General features: G+C 36.4%; 1 protein-coding gene across 6 annotated transcripts in view; it reads left to right on the top strand.

Annotated features, from left to right (window-relative positions):
- The window catches only part of LOC18428156 (Lycopene beta/epsilon cyclase protein), a 45,643-nt gene extending 30,375 nt beyond the window's left edge, over positions 1 to 15,268 (top strand). For 5 of the 6 annotated variants that reach the window (XM_088849597.1, XM_088849600.1, XM_088849598.1 and 2 more), the window contains 8 exons: positions 6,662 to 6,695; positions 6,797 to 6,881; positions 13,495 to 13,562; positions 13,663 to 13,776; positions 13,877 to 13,912; positions 14,057 to 14,143; positions 14,586 to 14,677; positions 14,760 to 15,268. In XM_088849597.1, coding sequence (XP_088705723.1) covers positions 6,662 to 6,695; positions 6,797 to 6,881; positions 13,495 to 13,562; positions 13,663 to 13,776; positions 13,877 to 13,912; positions 14,057 to 14,143; positions 14,586 to 14,677; positions 14,760 to 14,853 — 610 coding nt within the window. In that variant the 3' untranslated portion in view covers positions 14,854 to 15,268. Of the gene's footprint in view, positions 1 to 6,661; positions 6,696 to 6,796; positions 10,931 to 11,079; positions 11,773 to 13,494; positions 13,563 to 13,662; positions 13,777 to 13,876; positions 13,913 to 14,056; positions 14,144 to 14,585; positions 14,678 to 14,759 lie in introns of those variants that run through there. The other variant, XR_016042648.1, reaches the window with a different exon arrangement.
- Positions 15,269 to 20,937: the final 5,669 nt, after the last annotated feature.

The raw sequence follows: 20,937 nt of genomic DNA, 5'->3' as shown, positions 1-20,937 counted from the left end.
TTCTTTTTCTCTGCACAAACCACTAACCTCTTTTAAAGTACATTTTAAGTGGGGTATAAAAACGAAAAAAAAATAAAAAAATTGCACTCTTATTTTGCAAATAATTAGAAACACATTTTCTCTAACATTCCCCCACTTGTTTCAAAATGTTTGTAAAACCATCATACAAACTTTGAGTAGCCACATAGAAGTTGCTTGAGCTGTACATTCTCAAACAACAAATCCATCCACACATACGATCCATCCATTCAATGGCATCAACCACACACATTTCCACACGCATCAATTGTTCGTGACGTATTGCATGATCATCAACCATATCATGAATTTCACATACATGCTTCTAGATTAGTGGATTTTCTCTCTCACTAATGTCCTCCGAAAAGCATCGGACACTCACACCGTGAAACATACATCACCAAAAGGAGTATCTGTCTCTTGCAAAGGTGAATAACCATCAATATAGTGAATCATGCCGTGATCCCATAAGGTTCCTCAAACTATCCAAGCTAGCCATCGCAAAGTGGAAACGGTGTTCTATAAGACATGCCAATTGTAGGTCATGCTCAATGAGTCATGCCAAATACAACTGTCCAGTTTAGCGATCACAATGCAGATCACAGAGTCAAAAGACTACTAGTTGGAGGTCACGTTCAACTGTCCGGATAACCAAGCTAGCCATCATAGTGCAGAACACAGAGTCAAAAGACTACTAGTTGGAGGTCACGTTCAACTGTCCGGATATCCAAGCTAGCCATCATAGTGCAGAACACAGAGTCAAAAGACTACTAGCTGGAGGTCATGGTCAATAAGCTATGCCAAGTATAACTGTCCAATCGAGTCTCGCAATGTGGATAACGAAGTCAAAAGACTGCTAGCTGGCGGTGGTCCGAGGCAAAACACTTACTCCTTTGAGGTATTTTGCGACATATATGAACCATTAAATGTCCAAAGACATAACCTAACCCTAGAAATCTATTTAGGATGTATGTGGCGGTAAGAACGCCTCACCCTAGAAATCCAAGGTCAACTTTGCAGTTCCCATCATACTCCTAACCATCTCTATTAGGGTTCTATTCCTCCTTTCGGCAACCCCATTCTGTTCTAGTGAGAAAGGTGCTTTGGTGTACTATCCAATGTTCCACACAAAAATTGTTGAATAAGTGAGGTATAATTACCACCTCTATCGGATCAAAGGTTTTTTATTTGATAATCAGTTTGGTTCTCAACTTCCGCCTTTTACACCTTGAATTTTTCTAATGCATCACTTTTCTGGTGAATAAGTTAGGTATGACCATATCTTGAGAAATCGTCAAATGAAGGTTACAAAATACCTCATGTGTCCTTTGGTCACAACACTCATGGGTTCCTTTAGTAGCAACACTCATAACAAATGTCGAGTGGACTAACTCTAAAAGCTGAGTAACTCTTCGGATTTTTCTATGAGACGTTTTGGTCATCTTTCATTGTAAACATGCCTTACACGTGTTTTGGAAATTATTGCTCATAGTTTTGAGAAATCTGTCCTTCTGAAGTTTTTTCATTCTTGCCTTTCCTATGCGCCCTAATCTGAGAGGCCATAGCATAAAATCATTTTATGACTCCTATACATAAACAACAATGGATTTGATTTCAATAGTGAAAAGGCCATCTGCCACATGGGCTACAAAGACAACTGGACCACTCGGGTCCTTTTCATACACATAAGCAAAGTTTCCCGAGAAAAGAGTCAGGTAATCAGAAGAAGAGTTTAGAGATTGAGATCAGACTTGTACGCATTCCAGGTGCGACGAGAGTGTCCTTTAGAACCAGAGTTTCTCCAGTTGCAATTTCAGAATATATCCCTGATTCCTAGAACTGGTTCTTCTTGGTTTCCTCCCATGTATATCTTGGTTTGCCCTGCACCCCACTCATAACAATTGAAGGATTACTTTATACATAATAAGGTTATGTGATATATCCAAACAAGGGCCTTCACAACTAGGTTTAGGGTTTCCACGTCATGCCCATTGGGCAATGACGTGGAGGTCCCATTGGATGCACGTGTGACACACATTAGCCATTTATGTGCCACACTCCACATGTGCAGGTGTCCGTAATTGGAATTTAACACAACAAATTTGTCAAAGTATTTTTCCCATGAAATAAAATTTTTAAAAATATCTAAAAGCATGATAAATCATTTTTCATCATTTCTTATCAAAATATTAAGGCCTGGCACATTTAATAAATCTAGGGTGGAAAAACTTGGTTCCACTGTAGTTCGAGCTGTATGGTACTCCATTAGGCTAGACCCTCAAACCCAATCCAATATCTTGGACCAACCCAACGAGCCCCTATGCTTCACAGGCTTTAGTCTAGATCTGAATGAACCTATCAAAGCTAACTGATGGTTGGATGGATTCCAGGGTGTTTAGTGGATTACAAGTTACCCCCAATGACATGCACTCTTGCAGATGCAGGGGTCCTCACTTAGCACGCGTGCACAGTTCTGATAGGTGGATCGTACCTTATCAGAATGACTTCCCAAAATGTGACTGTCTGTGCACACACCGTGAGCAAGCTACATATGTCAGAGATTTGGGCTTATGTTGTCTTACAGCCTAGCTATGCTCGCACAAGGCTTATGTCTCAACACATTTCAAACAAACGGGGATCCACTGATCCTCACGCCTTGGCTCACATGACATGAGGCATACTTAGTCATACTGACCTTGACTAGAGGAATACCTTAAAACCTCTCGGTTCACAATGTGGTCCAAGAACCTCGCCTCAGTCAAACATGGTTATTTTGGCTTAACTAGATCCTATTACAAAAGGATATCGGCAGCCAGCATGTTCCTAGTCATTCCCACTGTGACTATGTACTCTGGTCATTGCATTTAAGGCCTTGAAAGGCCATATATCCAACAGTTTCATCGGCCACAGATGCCAATTGGTTCTGTGCTAGGCTAAAGAGGGATGGGTACAGGCTTTTGAGGGGGGTGTGACCAATCCGCAAGTCGGAACATAATCTAATGCGTCGTGTCCTTCCTTAGGGTGGAAGTGGATGTGATTTTTGAATAAGGTAAAGGAGGAAAGGATAGATTCCCAGACCCCAGAAGTTCTGTTGCTGGCCTATAATCTGGCACCCAGGAGGAAGAATGGAGGCAATACTTTGCCGTAAGATCTGCATCAATAGTTGGTCTCCTTGGGTGGCAATATGCCACCACCATTTTCCTAGCAGGGCTGTATCATGCTTCCTTAAATTCCCAATGCCAAGACCACAACGGCGCTTAGGCTGGCACACTTTGTCCCACGAGATGAGTGGAACTTATGAGTATTGGCCTTGCCCAACTAAAGGAATCTGCTTGAGCCGATAGGTCATTGCTGCAGGCATGTGGAAGAGCGACATCTGGTATGTAGGGATGTTCGCCAAGGTGGCCTTTATAAGGGTCAGCCTTCCTTTCGAACAAAGGAAATGCCCCTTCCAACCATCTAGTTTGCAGTCCACTTTGTCAACAATGTGGGACCGCAATCGCTTCTTGGGTTTAACGATACAAAGGGGCAGACTCCGGTAATTTGATGGCAGACATTCCACCTGGGAGCACTAACTATCTGCAAAGACCTAAGTATCTTGGAAGTCCAAAGCAACCCCAACCATTTTTTATTTGGCGAGGTTTACTTTGAACCTTGTAGCGAGCTCTAAACATTTAAGAAAGAGAAGGAGGTTATTGAGTTCTTGCTGGGATGCTTCGTAAAAGACAAGGGTATCGTTGGCGTATTGTAGGTGGGTGATGACTGGTCCCTGGGGCCCACTCTTAAACACATGCAGGCTTCTTAAGAGAAACAAATTGAGAAATGGATTGAATACCTTAGCAATTATGGCAAACAGGAAAGGTGAGAGGGAGTCTCCTTGCTTAAGACCCTTGGAAGAGGGGAAAAAAACCTTTTGGCGAGCCATTGATAAGTCTGGAAAAGTAGGGATGGGAGTAGCAGCCTTTCATCCAGGATCTCCAACGATCCCCAAAACCCATCCTTGAGAGTGTCTTGTCCAGGATAACCCAGTCAACATGATCATAAGCTTTCTCCCAGTCTAATTTGATAACCAAACCGGACATATTAGATAGGTGTCTAGAATGAATGCATTCGTGAGCCACTAGCACGACATCAAGGATTTAACAAACTTCAACAAAATCTCTTGCGAAGGGAAGATGACCTGAGATAGGGCGGGTGGCCAGGATTTTCAAGATAATTTTGTAGGTAGAATTGATAAGGCTAATGGGATGATAGTCCTTGAGTTCCTCTGCTTCTTCTATGTTGGGCACCAAAGTGATGAATGTAGCATTCATAGCCTTGTGAATGATACCCCTAGTGTGGAATTCGTCGAAGAGGGCAAAGAAGTCGTCAGGAAAGGAGTCCTAGAAGTTTTTGAAAGGGGCCATGGGAAAACTGTCGGGTCTAAGGGCACGATCTGAGGCAAGATTGTTAATGGCCAAAAGAATATCCTCTTCCGAGAAAGACCTTTCCATTCAAGATGCGTGATTTGGGGAGAGGGTGAGAAAGGAGACGTAGGCCATCCCGGGTTTAGGCCCTAAGGGAGTAGAAAAAAGCTATTTAAAAAAGTTGATGATGGTGTCCTCAATTTCAGCTAGTTGGTTGAGGCCCCTATCTCTAACTTTAATTTCCCTACACGTACAATTAGCTATTTTATGAAAAAGGAAGTATTGAGATCCCCAAAGTGGAGCCACTTCTCTGAAACCAAAATATTTCTTTTTTTTTCTTTGAGAATAAGTTGATAATTGAATTTCAGTTGAGATCTTTGTTGGTGTTAGAAGTCAGAAAGAGGCCTTATTACCTCAGCTAGGTCGAGGCTCTGAATGGATTGGAGGATGGAAGCTTTTTAGGGTTGAAAGGACCCAGGGAGATGGCAGCTCCACTCTATAAGGGAAAGCTTGTGTAACTAGAGTTTGCGTTGCAACCTAAATCCTGCCCATCCTTCCACCGATGGAGAGAGAGAGTTCCACCAGGAGGGGATAAGGGAGTTTAGGTTGGGTTCCTCTAATCAAGATAGTTCAAACCGAAAGGGTTTAGTGCCTCTGGAATCCGGTTTGGTGTCCAGTAAGATGGAGCAATGGTCAGAGGTGGCTTATGGCAAAGTGAAGGCATGGGATCCAGGGAAGTAGGAGTCCCAATTAAGACTAAACAGAAATTGATCAAGCTTTCAAAGGGAGGGGGTTGAGGAGTGGTTGGACCAAGTGAACTGGGCTCCTTGGAGTCGAATGTCCAGTAGGTCATTACTAGAGGCAAAATCAGAGAAATTGAGCATGCCTTGAGAAATATGGGAGCTGGAGTTCCGCTCGAAGGACCAACGGGCGACGTTGAAGTCACCACCCAAAGACCAAGTGGGGTGGGGGAGAGAGGCTACAAGGTTGAGTTCGTCCCAAAGTTTGGTGTGTAACAGAGTCAGAGTTAGGAACGTAGACTGTAGTAAATTTCCATCGGAAGCCATCATGTTAACCTAAAAGGTGGCAATATGAGAGGAGGGGATGTCGTGGGCAGTAGGGCCCCAGATGACCCAAATGCCACCCGAGGACCCTACCACAGGCAATGCTTTCCACTGGCAGTGTTTGCAACCCCAAGACGAAGAGAGGGAGCAGATAGCTTGGTTTCAGTAAGGGCTAGAATGGCCGGGTGGTATTTGAGACATAAGTCCTGAACTGGATTCCTCTTGTTGGGGTGCCCCAGAGTGATTATGAGGGGATTCTAAGTTGGGAGACCATTCCTTGGGAGCATCTGGGTAACACGCCAATAGCCACGACATTGATTGCAGTGGAGCCAGGGGGCCAGCCTGTCATAATTGATGCCGAAGGCAATATGAGAGACTTCTCTCTTACCTTTAACACTTAGCCTGAGCCTAGATTATGTGTTGGCCTTGTAGAAAGCGTGGAAAGGACCTTCTAAGCTGTCATAATGAAACCCATGACCATGAGCACCTCGTGAACGTTACCCTGCATTGCGTCCATGTTGTTGATGATGGATGAGTTTGTTGCAGTGGGGGAAGGGGGAGAAGAAGAGGTAGCCGAAGAAGAGGTCCCGGGCTGAGGTTGTAGCTCACTGGGCAAAGGGAATTCGGGAGGGATTGTAGAAACTAGGGTTGACTGAGGGAAGGGGAAAAGCAGGGGGAGAGGAGAAGACCTTGTGGGTGTGGGGGGGGGGTGTGTTCAGTTTCAAAGACAAGGGGTAGGGATGAGCAAAGAGCCCAAAATCCTCAGGTTGCAGTGGTGCAGGAGGTAGGGAAAGTAGAGGTGGTTGCTGGTTGAACGGGATGTTGAGGCGGTCCATCAAGGTGGATGTCGCAGACGAGGAATTCCAAGGTATTGTAGAATGGGAAAAAATATATATATATACCCCTGCAGAATGTCTAAGAAAAATAGTGATATTCTAGAGCTATATCTTTCAGAAATAATATGGAAAGGAGCCAAAAAGCTAAGATATTGTAATGTCTACATTTTCTCATTACTTTAAAGCGATGAGAATATGCTTGCTTGCTGTTTCTAGTCATTGCTTGGTATATATGCATTCTAGGTCTACTATTTCTGGTGATTATCTTCCAATCATGTAATGTAACTAGGTTCTAATGCCTTTATTCTTATTATTGCTGCAATGTAATTCATGGCAGCCCACTACCAGCTGCGTTCGACCGCATTTTGCAGGTATGACCATGGTAGTATCATTTCTTTCTGGGTTAAAAAATGTGTAAAATGGGAGAAAATAGTGCAAGCATTGAGAAGAATCATGACTTTTCCTTGTGCAGGTTGGTGATGCTAGTGGTATCCAATCACCAGTTTCATTTGGTGGTTTTTGTAGCATGACAAGACACCTCAAAAGATTGGCTACTGGTAACATTTAGAAGGATCCTTGCTTCATCTTTTTTAAATCCTACAAGTCTTTTGTATAATAAGTCCTAGAACATTGCCTAGTTTTCTTATATTCTTGTATTTAGTTGACATCATGTTATCTTATGCAGATCACATTTTTCTTCTTACTTTGGAAATTTTGACTGTAAAATATTCTGCAGATTTCTCTTTTTCTTTGATGGTTATATTTCTAATTTAGTTAGCAACCTGCAAATTGACATATAGTGATTGATGTGTAGTTGTTCTTGTGAATGTTGTCATTATTGAGATACATTGACAATAGAAGAATAGCGAAGTGAGGTAGATCTCTTAGGTTTGTGCACGTATAAAGAAAAAACAATCCGACCATGTTTATGGCCTCCATAGGCCATCCTAACAATATTGATGTGAGCTCTATAAATGGGCAAGGCAGATATAACATGATGAGTTCCATGCGAAGGATTTGGCATCTTATCATCCCCTCTTTTCTAGGGATTACCAGGGCCCCTAAAGGTATTATTTTTATGGGAAAAAAGAATCCACATATCTTGTTTCTTAAGCTCATTTGGAAGGTAGTTGATGCACTAGCTGTGATAAAATCAGACCTTCAAGTTCAGAGTCATGCTGATGCTTGACACTTGTGATACAGACAGTGTGCACCCAGAATATGGGTGAGAAGCACTTCAAATATGATTTTTTACCACTTACCCAAAAAAACAAAAGGGTGGTTTGTTACCTGCCAAACTCACATCTGCCTATGTAAGTTGTCAAGTGATTGAGTCCATTTGTGACCAATGGTTTAAAAGAAAAATAACTAAAAATAATAAAAATATAGAATCACAAGCTTGTAATGTGGAGTGTCCAACAACATTTGAATATGAGATCTGTGACTAATCATAAGAGAAATTATTTATATATCAATGTAAGGTTAGTTCGGATAGGGAAGACATCTTCCAATTGTTTTACGTTGTGCTAACTAGTTACATCATGCTCGTCCATATGGTGTTTATTTCTCTTCTTTACTGGTTCATACCTTAATCATTGTGTGTATCATGAACCCAAGAAGGTTTGCTCCATCCAAACCCATTTCTTGGTAAACTCTGTAGGATTTTGACTGCTTTTTTTGTTAGATAATCCAATTTGAATTATTTTAGTTTCACAATTTTCATGATTTTACTTTCGTAAAAGACTATTCTCTTTAAGGCTGACTCGTAAACTATTAGGAGGTTTGAATTCTGCCATAGACACTAATACTGTAGGATATCCTGATTTGCAAAAACATTTATTTATCTCGATATATTGTTTGGGCCATTTCGACAGTTCTATTATTGACTCATTGTATTCTCAGGAGTATGTTGATCCGTGTTCTCTCTTGATATGTATTTTCAAGTGTGCAGTAACATTAATGAAAAAGATGAATACTGTATGGTGTAAATCAATACTTGAATAATACCTTAGTCCGATGAAGTTTTGTGATCAATGTTTAAAAAAACGGACCGCCCGGCGCCTAGGCGCCCAGAAAACATTTTCCGCGTGCCTGGACTTGGGCGCCCCAACACGGGTGGCTATACCTGGGCGGGCGCCCAGCGCCTAGCACAATTTACAAATTTTTAACTTCGCCCAAAAGGGCAAAGGGGGACATTTTGACCCCCAAGTTTGTATAAAATAAGTTTAGCGGTATAAAATAAGTTCAGGGGTTTATTTTCAACCCCTAAGTTTAGGGGTTTATTTTGACTCCCAAGTTTGTATAAAATAAGTTTAGGGGTTTATTTTCAACCCCAAACTGAAAAAAAAAAAAGAAACCCTAAATCTTAAACTTATTTATGAGAATCTAAAGCAATTGCTGAGAATATACTTTTTGTGGATTGAAAAAGTTTGTTTTTCTGATTGAAATTATTTTTAGGGTGCTATTGGTGGTATTAGAAGACTTTTAAGTTGATTTGTAGCTCGACTGAGATAGCCAACATCGAAGATCAGAGATTGGGTAGTAAAGGTCAGTTTGTAATCTTTATTTGAGATTTATTTTTTCAATTGGAGATGTCTTCTGCGGGGTCTACTAGGGGTGGAGATTCGGGATGGAAATATTGTGTTAACCCGGATAAGAATGATAGAAATAAAATTATGTGCAATTTCTGTGGACATGTTTCTAATGCCGGCATAAATAGATTTAAGAAACATCTTGCTGGTATTAGAGGTGATGTCGCCCCATGTAAGAAAGTCCCAGATCATGTAAAGAAAGAAATTTTGGAGTACATTGAAGCTGAAAAGAGTAAAAAAATTGCAAAACAAAAGGATATAGCAGAATTACAGTCAGGGGTTCATATTTTTTATGATAATACTGAAACTGAAGAAGAGGATGATGAAGAGGGGGAAGAAGAGGTAGCCACCATGGTTGGTACTCAAAGCTCTAAGACCAAGAGGGCTTTTTGGTCTAAGAAGGCTCGTATGAAAGGACCTATAGATAGTTTCTTTACACCTAGCCTTGAGACAGTAATTGAGAAAGGCAAGGGAAAGGGGAAAAAACAGGTGACAATTGAAAATATGTTTAAAAAGGAAGATAGAGCCAGGGTGATTCAGTATGTTGCTCGGTAGTTTTACCATGAGGGCATTTCTTTTAACATTGCTAGTTTGAATAGCTTTCATACAATGTTGGAAGCAATTGGGCAATTTGGGCCATGTTTGAAAGCTCCAACCCCTTATGAGATTGGAGAGCCACTACTGAAGAAAGAAGTCGAGTACACTAATCAATATCTCAAGACTCATAAGGAGGGATGGGCTAAATTTGGGGTTTCTTTGATGACAGATATGTAGAGTGATAGGAGGAGGAATAACATGAATTTATTAGCAAATTGTCCCATTGGTACAGTTTTTTTATGCTCAATCGATGCTTTTAATGATGTTCATGATGCGCATTTTATATTTTCTTTCCTTGATAAGGGTATTGATGAGGTTGGGGAGGAACATGTAATTCAAGTGGTCATAATGCTGCTCCCAATCTAGCTGTAGGTCATTTGCTTCGACAAAAGAAGCCTCGCATATTTTGGACTCCTTGCGCTGCACATTGCGTGATCTTATGCTTGAGGCAATTGGTGAATTGCCTCCTATTAAAAGAATTATTTTTAGGGCTAAGGAGGTTACAATCTTTATATACAGTCACATACTTACCCGTAGCATGATGCGCAAGTTTACAAAAAAGAAAGAGCTAGTGAGGCTTGGGGTCACTAGATTTGCCACTGCCTACCTTAGTCTACAGAGCATGTATTAGAGGAGGATCGTATTAAGGTCTATGTTTGCTTCAGAGGAGTGGAGTAGGTGTAAATGGTTTAGAGATGCCCAGGGAAAGAAAACACGAGATATTATTCATTGGAAATGTTTTTGGCATGGGGTGAAGCATGCGATACTAGTATTTCTTCCATTCGTGAAGGTCTTGTGCTTGGTTGATGCTGATAAGCCCTCCATGGGCCTTATATATGATGCAATGGAAAGAGCTAAGAATGAGATTGCAGAGAATTTGAGCGATGATGCAGCAAAGTATGCCCCAATTTGGGAGATTATAGATATTAAATGGGATAGGTAGCTCCATAGGCCATTGCATGCAGCGGGGTACTACTTGAACCGCAAATTCTTTTATGCAGATGCAGATATTGAGTCAAAAGGGGTAATTATGGATGGTTTTAATGAGTGCCTTGAGAAATTAGTTCCTGATACAAATATCCAAGATAAGATATCAATTGAAGAGCTAATTTCGTACAAGTGTTCTTTGATGTCTTTTGGGAAAGATATGGCATTAAGGCAGAGAAACAAAGACGAACCAGGTAATATTCTTTTGGCTTATGTACTTTTGTTTTATAAAATATAAATTTATAATTTTCTTTCAAGGTCTGATAACGTTAAATACCTAAATTAATTATAAATGTTGTCCACATATTGCAGCCCAATGGTGGAGACAACATGAGAGTAGAGCTCCAAACCTCCAAAAGATGGCTATGTGGGTCTTGAGTTTGACAACTACCTCTTCTGGTTGTGAGCGCAATTGAAGTTCGTTTGAGATGGTATTTTACTGTTTTACTATTTTAAAGGAATAAAATTTTTATATGTTTTTATTGTTTATAAGTTCATATTTATTTTGTAATATAGATTGATAAATGGTAAGAAGATCATAGACCTATAACAGTTACTTATGCTTTATTTTTCCTTATAGGTGCATACAAAGAGAAGAAATAGGCTTGAGCAAAGGAAGCTCAATGACTTGGTTTTTGTTAGAGAGAATCAAAGGCTTAAGGAGAAAAAAAACCAGCCAAAGAAGGGCCCTATCTCTTCGAAAGACATGGAGAATGCTTCAGATTGGCTAGTTAGTGACCTGGTACTGAGGAGGTCTTCCCTGGGGAGGGTTTGACATGGGAAGTGGTCGAGGAGGCTTCAGGGCAAGCTTTTGATCTTAGGAGGGCCACTTGAGTAACTTGTTCTGCTGGTACTTCACGGAGGGAGAGAGTGGAAGAGGAGGCAGATTCAGAAGAATCTCTGGAAGAAGAGGAATATGTTGAAGAGGGTGATGATTCTGATGATGACGGCCAGATGAAGGCAATGAAGATGATGATTCTGATTCTTATTGATGTCTTAATTGTCTTCTCTCTTCTTTTGAAGTAACTTTAATACTTCATTGCACCATCTTGGTTCGGGCTTTAAACATTTGGAGTTTGAACGATTTTTATTTAGTTATGTAGTTTGTAATTTTTTTTCCTTTTTGGACTATTTCGTCGTGTGGTTTGTTGGTTTTTCTATGGTTTTGGAAGTCAGTTTGTTGATGACTTGGAGAGTTGGAGACTTGGAATCTTGGATGTTATTATGGTTTATTTTATGGATATGGAATATGCCAATATGGAGAATTTCTGAATTTGAGAGTTGGAGACCTTACAGTAGCCTATTAGACTTTTAAATGTTTTGTATGGTTCAAATTTTGGAATAAATTACAAATTTTGACACAAATATATGTACATATGTGCATTTGGATAACAAATATATAAAAAAAAGCTAAGAATTTGCTCCGCAGGGCGCCCGAGGTTCTGGGCACCCGCCTAGGCCTCCGCCTAGGCACTGGGCGCCAGGCAGGCTGCCTAGGGCCCGCCTAGCATTTTTGAAACCTTGTTTGTGATTCATAGATAGCTTGCTATGGCTAAACTCACACAATGGGAACCCATATTTAGCAAGGAGGGCACATGCAAATCATTTATATAGCCATCTTTGGGTTTCGCTCCCGTCTGGGCTCCAATGCCATGTTAGCTTCAGGCAGGGGAAGAACTGAAGTACTGGTGGAGAGATGGAGCTTCCAACTCTTGAGCGAGATTCTTCACATTCAGTTAGGGTGATAAAACATCTTACCAGAATAGCTCTAGGCAGCTATAGAATAATATAGAAGAATAACACTATGTACATGACTAAGTTATACACCTAAATTTTTTTTACCTGTTGGTTGATTCGCTCCTCCTTACTCTGAATGCATAGACCATCATCATAGGCAATCAAATAGAGAAGACCTGCTAAGGTAATTTCTTTTCTATTCTAAAAGATGGGCTCTGAATGGTGTTTCAATACCCATCCAATTTGTAAAGTACCCAACAGATTGTGCTCCATTGAACACCAACTCATTATTAACCATTTTTGAATGTTAGAGCATAAAACCCCTTTCCAAACAAAGTACAATATACAATACAACAGTTATTGGAGGATCAGAATGCTCCAGTTAACATGTCGGCCCCATCCCTTCAAAAACTAATCAGAAGAGAAGATCATGCATTTTTGGCATTGTGTTTTGCCTTCCTCATATCAACTGAAAGTTTCTGCATGGTGGATTTTCGCCAAAGAAAGGTGGCTTATAGAAGAGTATCGGGCCTTGCCACTGGTCTTTGGAATATCAACATTCTAGTTGCAAGGAAAAGGGGGTCAAGGTTGTTTGAGTCTTTTGCTATGCATTTCATGTTACATTTGCTTATCATTACGTCCATAGTTGAGTACATGTCTTGATTTGCAATGATGTATAAGTACTTCGTATATATTTTAAGGTTTATTGCCCTACTGGAACTCCATTTACACTTTTTCATTCCCCAAAATTTTCAAGGATAAGAATGTTGCAATTACATGTTCAACATTGCAAATCACAACCTTTTTATGCTTTCAATGCTCTTTGATGTTCACGTTATGGGATTTCCATGTCCTCATACTGTTTTGCAAAAGAAATGAACATTAAACCTTAGAATCTAGAATATAAATCATCTATATCTCCCTCAAAACCCAAGGGATATGTGTCCTGTCATGTTCATCAGACCCCCCCTCCCACAAAACAAAGGAAAAAGAACAACCCATATGCAAGTGAATAATAATGTATATCCAATGATCATGTATGTAAAGATGTATGTCAGTTTGTTTTTACATAAGTGCATACATGTAACTTTTAATGTTTTTTATTTGTTTGCATATTTTCCTTTCAATACAATTATGTATATGAAATTAGGTTTCTTATATATCTATTTTCTTATTACTCTATTGTCAACTGTGTGTAATCCATCTGACTAATACATCTTATTCATGGAACACTTGGTTTCCTTCTTGGGTTTCTAAGGAATTTATGAAGCAGTGAGAGGAGATTATGTTGATTCATACAGCTTGTCAAAGATAAATCCTTATATGGTCAGTATAACCTTGACTAACTTTACTGTACCACAATGTGGTTTACTGCTTCTTTACATGGAGGAAAAAAATTCTAGCTTTAAGGCTTTTCCTTTTTCAGCCAAATTTAAGTGCATCATGGCTGTTTTTGAGATCAATGTCAGCGAGCAGAAATCCTGATGTGTCACCTGATTTTATAAATGAACTCCTCCATATCAATTTCCAATGTATGCAGGTAAAGCATTCCTTTTGTACCATATTTCTCATGTGTGTTCCTTAAGTTTGTTTAGTATCTGTACATTTACACCAATGTGTCCTCGTTTTGCTTCATCCAGAAGCTAGGGGATCCAGTCCTTCGTCCATTTCTCCAGGTCAGTGAAAAAAATGCTCCTTAAGATCATTCATTTCCTTATCATTTTAAAAATAAATCCATCTGATTAAATGCATTTGTGTGTGTGCTCCATGTTTTGATTATGGTGGCTTTCTTCTGGGTGTAATATGCTGTCTGGTAGCAGGACATAATACAGTTTACACCACTTGCAAAGACACTAGGATTGATTAGCATTACTCGTCCAGAAATTCTACCATCTATATTTAAGCAGGTATCCTTCTAAACTTCGCTCTCTATAGTTTCTTTTCTATTTGTTCTCACTGATTAGCTGCTGGACTGTAATTCCTAGTTCACATAAATTGATCGTTCTTTATTCCTAAATGATCTCTGAAATCTTTGGACGTGGATTAAAAAAGTTAAAAGAGTTCAATATCCGAAATACAAGAATGAGCTGAATAGGGATTACGGGCAAAAAAGGTTTGCGTGAGAATCTTCTCTTATGTTGCATTGATTGTCTTGTGCATTCTGTACACTATGGTTTGTGATTGCTTAGATGCTAAATCCACTTCGGATAAGTCAAAGATGAAAGACATTCTTTTCAGCCAAATTCTTCAATGAAGGAAATATATATAGGAAGTTATTCTCAGTATTACAATCATTAGGTCATTATGGCATAAAACTACATTTCATGCACCTTGCGGCTTACCCTGCAGGTAGGCATCCCGGCAGTTTTGGAGTGGTCTGTCCACTTTTTTATGTTGGGTTATTACACGTTCCTTTCAAGCTTCTTAGATCCCCTTATGAGGTAACTATTGCTTTCATTCTAGTTGCCATTTCTTTAACTAGTTTGCACTCTAATCTCACCATTTAAAACTATCTGGGTCAAGGCCTTGGATAGATGTTCTTCCAGATAAGCAGAAATATGAATGGAGAAGGAATTTTGATGCCTGGAAATATGGTTCCGGCTTGGACTACAAGTAGTAGACGGAAGTTTCAAATAAGGAAGTCTGCCACATGTTTTCCCAAAACCTTCGTCCAAAGGGATAGTAAATTATTATTCAAACTCCAATATAAATGTAATGACAGGTCGCTTGTTTCGATGATGCCTACCCAGCAATATTTGTCTCAAGAAAGAAAAGGCTGCTGTTCAATTGAGGATTCTGGGCAGAATATATGTTGCTGTAAAATACTAGGGCTGAACAAGTATTCTATATGGATGTTTGTAAAGTATATATTACTTATAACACGTGATGCCAAGGTAATGAGCCTTTGGAGCAATGTTACTGAATTCAGAGCCGGTAGTGATGTGCCAGCTTTTTTTTCGTTTTCCCTTTTTGTGAAAGAATATTTTGAACCCATACTATCTCTTTCAATGGCATTTCACAGGTTGCATGCACCTGGTCCACGAGGTGAATGATGCTGAATTGCGTATGGGTAAGGGTGTGTATGTGGGTGTATGTATATGTGTGTGCACACGTGTGTGCATTTATTTTCGTGAAGAAGCTGGAATCTAGCATGTACCGATGAAACAATGTGGATGAAACGGGGGTTGTAGTATTAAAAAAGAATGGGAGGACCTTCCTGTCTTCAACCTCACTAAAAGCAACTGTATTTTGCCTCCTTACCGATAAAGATCAAGGTAGAAAAAGGTGGACTAGGCAAAATAGTCTAGGGAATATCTGAAAACAAAGCTGATAAGATGATCTCGTTGATCAAAGGCCAGCTTTAGAGACCGAAAAAGGGTAGAAAATTTCGAAGACTAGAATGTGTAGAAATGGGGAGTTCGAACCATTCTTTGTAGGGTGTGTAAGGTGGCTTTTTGAAGCGACTATTCAAATGAACAGTAGCAATGTTCATTCTGCCATGTAATTATTAGGAACCCAACAGTCACAGTGCTAGTCATCCAACGGTTGCAAACCGTTGCAACCGCTGCGCTAGCCTTTGGGTCCATGAATGCAGCGGAAGCGCTAGCCATTGCAACGGCTAGAATTATCGCCCTTTGGATGCACGCACATCGCCATTCAATGAGGGTTGCATATTGTAAAAGTGCAAAATGCAACCTTAAGTGCCTCCACGCGTGTGACACATACTTCTCGTGCATTTGCTCTTTTAAACTAGTAATATGCACGTACGTTGTACGTGTTATTTAATATTTATTACTGGAAAATGTTTATCATTGAAAAATATTTTTAATAAATTATAGTCTTAGTGATTATTCAATTTATCCTCACAATTAAATATTTTTATTAAATAATTATAATTCGAAAGAAATAAATAATTCAGTTATACAATTCTTGATAAAATAGATTAGCGGGATACCAAAAAATTGTAAATGCTATTTCAATTAGAGGTTGATGTATTATTTTAAAAATATTTAATTAACACGTATCCATTTGGCACAAATTAGAACATAAACGATTAAATAATTTAAATTGCATAAATGAAGGTAAAAGAGTATTTTTTTCCAATTTCGTTGTGGAGGTTAGAAGTTCCAAAACGAAAAACATAGAAAATACAAAAAAAAATGAAAAAAAAGATTCTTATATTCTTTTTAAAATATACTTTTTTACATAAAAGAATGTATTTACCTATATGTTATAATTTGAATTATGTTGTCTTATACTACTTTTAGATTTTTATATAATAATCTATAATTATTTGTACTTTTAGGTAACAAATATTTTTCGGCAAGAAACAATCTATTTGCTAATATATCATAATTTAGATTATATTAATTACAAAAATACTTAAAAGATGATTTATTATTATTCTTTTAGATAGTATGTTATGATTTACCAAGAAAGAAGGATAAGTTTACTAATATATTATAATTTCAATGTTAAATTAGCAAATATATTTATAAGAGAAACTAAATCAAGGTTTTGATCTTATCTGGAGATAGCAAATCATGCTCAATTGTGATGTCGTATGCTTTTGAAGAAATATTATTTGTAACTCCTATTTTCTTTGCAATTTGATGGGAATCAAGGAAAATTGAAATGTCAATATGCTTAGCGCACACACAGAAGTACATTTCAGGTAAGTAAAGTTTAGATATATACTCAAAGTATGCATCTATGCTCATAAAAAATTTCCTAATTTATCAACAATTTAATAGCTTGCCATTTTTCAACCATTCCAATTCAAGTGAAGGAATGGGGAAAATTTTATTCATTAAAAATTATGTAGAAAAATTATTGCAAAGAAATAGGAAATTGAAAAAAAATACTAATAAGCTCACCTCTACCTGCTTATGTAAATTATGTGATTTGTCTGTGTAGAGAAAAACATCAAATTAACTGTAGTAAACCTAAAATTAAAAACTAATTCATTACTACTTAATTAACATAAAACTGAAAATAATATATTTTTAGAATAAGTTAGAAGTATAAATTGTTAGGGTTGGGTATTAGAGAGAGAGAGAGAGAGAGAGAGAGAGAGAGAGAGAGACCACATTGGCTTATACAAAGACAATCCTATAGAGTAAACCAAAATATTAAGCAGTCTAATTATAATTTATTTTTAATTACATTATTCATATTTCAACCCATAAAAAAACCAAAAAATTTGAAGCATAAATTGGCTTAACATCACATGACATTAGAAAAAAGGGAAGAAAAATAAAATATCCAAACACAACAATAACCAAAGTAAATTCAAAGCAACAAATATTTTTCGGCAAGAAATAATCTATTTACTAATAATTTAGATTATATTAATTTACAAAAATACTTAAAAATATGATTTATTCATATTAATATTATTCTTTTAGATGGTATGTTATGATTTACCAAAAAGAAGAATAAGTTTACTAATATATTATAATTTTAATGCTAAATTAGTGAATATATTTATAAAATAAAATAAATCAAGGTTTTGTATTTATGTGGAGATAGAAAATCAGTGAATATATTTATAAAATAAAATAAATCAAGGTTTTGTATTTATGTGGAGATAGAAAATCATGCCCAATTGTGCCTTTGAATAAATATTATTTGTAGCTCTTATTTCCTTTGCAATTTGATGGGAATCTTAAAATGTCAAGATACTTAGCATACACATATAGAGGTATAGTTTCAGGCAGTGATTGAAAAATCGCTGAGCGTTTCGTGATAATGACGTCACGGGCAAATTAGACGTTAGACGAGTCGGGTAGAGATACTTGGGCGTGTTTCGTGATTTAGAGACGTTACACGAGTCGAGCATAAACACTTGGGCGTGTTTCGTGTGCTATAGAGACATTACACGAGTCGTGTAGACGAGTCGGCAGTGATGGAAAAACCACCGAGCCCGTTTCGTGATAATTACGTCCCGGGCCACGGGTTGGACACTTGGGTGTGTAGACGAGTTGGGGCATAAACACGTGCGCACTCATGTACATGAGTGAGCACGCTCGCAACAGCGTCCATGAAGTGGCCGCCTTCCACACGTGCGCAATGTGACACACTACCCGTGAACAATTTATAATTACATGGCGTTTCCATAGGCTTCGATGTGGGATAATTAGCTAGGAGTCTTGAGAAGCTAATACAATATATATATATATATATATATATATATATATATATATATATATATATATATATATATATATATATATATATATATATATATATATATATATATATATATGAAAGTAAACAAATATGCAGTAGTGGTGTGATGGGTAGCTCTTTCAATTTTTTTGCTAATCTCTACATTTTTTCTTAAAAAAAAGATATTTATTGGTGGGTGTTGTAGGTTCGAACTCCCTCTCTACATTTTTTCGTCAAAAAAAAGTATTTATAAAAAAAAGTTATAAAAATAAACTGCATTGGATTTTTTGTCAAAAAAAGTTATAAAATATAAAAAAAAGAAGTTATAAAATGAAAAAAAATTATCTTGACAAAAAAAAAAGAATTTATAAAAATAAAAAAAATTATCTTGACAAAAAATAAAAATTATGACAAAAAATAAAAATTTATATTGACGAAAAAATAAAAATTATTTTAATAAAAATTTAATTTTTGTCAAAAAATAAAAGTTACTTTAACCAAAAAAATAAAACTATTTTGACAAAAAAGTTACATCGATAAAATAATAAAAGTTATGACAAATGAAATAGTCTATAATTCTTTTTATTTATTTTTATAGATTTAATCTTTTTAATATTAATTATATATATATATATATTTATTATGATATACAAATATAAAGTACATATAATATTTAATTACATATAATTACAAAAAGTAAATGTTATATAATAATTTAAAAACATTAACATAATTATATGAATTGTTGTTTTTTTATGTGAATAACTTAAATATAATTATGTTAATTTTTTGTCAATATAATTATTTTTATATACACTAAATTATTTTTAAATTATATGGAAGTTTTTTCCTAATAGTTTTAAATTATTTTGATTCAATATTATAACACTATATTATAATTAATAGTTATAATTAGGGATTTAAAAAACAATGAGTCAACTCGGTGGTGGTAATTACATTATATGATAAAAAATGAAAACATTATTAATAATAATAATTGGTGCTCATCACCCCTATCTTCAACCAAAAAAATCTAAATTTACCTATCCAAATAAAACATAAAAATTCTATTAGGTTATTATATCACGAGATTATATAATTATTAATTAATTAAATAGTTAAGTGAGATTAAAAATTAGTACTAACTCATAGGATATTAAAAAACAAAAATAATACTAATTCTAGTTTATTGAATATTAAGAAATATTAGTTTAGAGGATATTTTAAGAGAGAAAAATAACACTAACTCATACCACTTTAGAATTTATTTCTACATTGATAACCAAATCTTTTATTTTTAATTTATTTACATTATATTTTCTTCCAGTCGTCAATAATACATTTTAAATTAAATGATATTATAAGATATTTTGGATTTATTATTATTTGTATAATAAAATAAACTATAAAATATAAACCCACAATTTCAATTTCAGTATATAATACTATAGTTAGGTTGTAATAATTTGGGTTTTTTTAGTGGAGTAGGGTTTTCTGCCAATTCGAGATTTTGGTGGTCATTTTTTCATCAATTTAATCCATTTTTTATTATAGTCCAGTATAATTATATACTTCATCCATGATAATTCTATTATTTTTCTTTTGTGTGATGTAAATTTAATAGTTAACCTAAGTTCATATAGGGAAAGAACATCTCAATATTTGCATATTGATGAAAAAAATGAAAGTTAATAATGTAGTACCCCCATTTTTATTGGATTCCTAAAAAACAACATTTATAATGAATTTTGATAAGTTTTTTAGATTTTTTTTAAGGCTTAATCCAACCGACTCAACCGATTCCCGATCCGGATAGTCGATTCACCGATCCGGATGGGATTTTGAGGTACCCGATCCGGGGCACCGATCCGTTTTCTAAACCACTGGTTTCAGGAAAATAAAATTTAGAGATGCACTCATAGTATGCATATATGCTCATAAAGAATTTTCTAATTTATCCACAATTTAACAGTTTGTCATTTTTCAACTATTCAAACTTAAGTGCAAGATTGGGGAAAAATTTATTCATTAAAAATTTGTAGAAAAATTATTGCAAGGAAATAGGAAATTGAAAAAAAAAATACTAATAAGCTCACCTCTAGTTGCCCATATAAATTATTGCCTGTGTAGAGAAAAACATCAAAGTAAATTAATTCATTACTACTTAATTAACCTAAAACTAAAACAAAACATTTTTAAAATAAGTTAGAAGCATAAATTGTTAGGGTTGGGCATTAGAGAGAGAGAGTAAACCAAAAAAAAACTTATAGAGTAAACCAAAATATTAAGTAGTCTAATCAAAATTTATTTCTAGACATATTATTCATATTTCAACACAAAAAGAAAACCAAAAAAAGAGAAGTAAAATAAAATATCAAAATACAACAATAACTAATGTAAATTCAAAGCAATATACCATATATGACGAAAAGAGCATGAGGGGAGAAATATAGATGCACTCGATTGAGAGGATGAGAAAGACAAATGGTAGAGAGAGATAGAGAAATTGTAGAGATGGAGAGAGTGCTAG

Source organism: Amborella trichopoda, chromosome 10 (genome assembly GCF_054954075.1).
Source record: "Amborella trichopoda isolate Santa Cruz 75 chromosome 10, AtrichopodaSantaCruz75HAP2 v2.0, whole genome shotgun sequence".
Taxonomy (NCBI): Eukaryota; Viridiplantae; Streptophyta; class Magnoliopsida; order Amborellales; family Amborellaceae; genus Amborella; species Amborella trichopoda.
The sequence above is the reverse complement of the archived record's forward strand: the minus strand, read 5'-3'. Positions and strand labels throughout refer to the sequence as shown.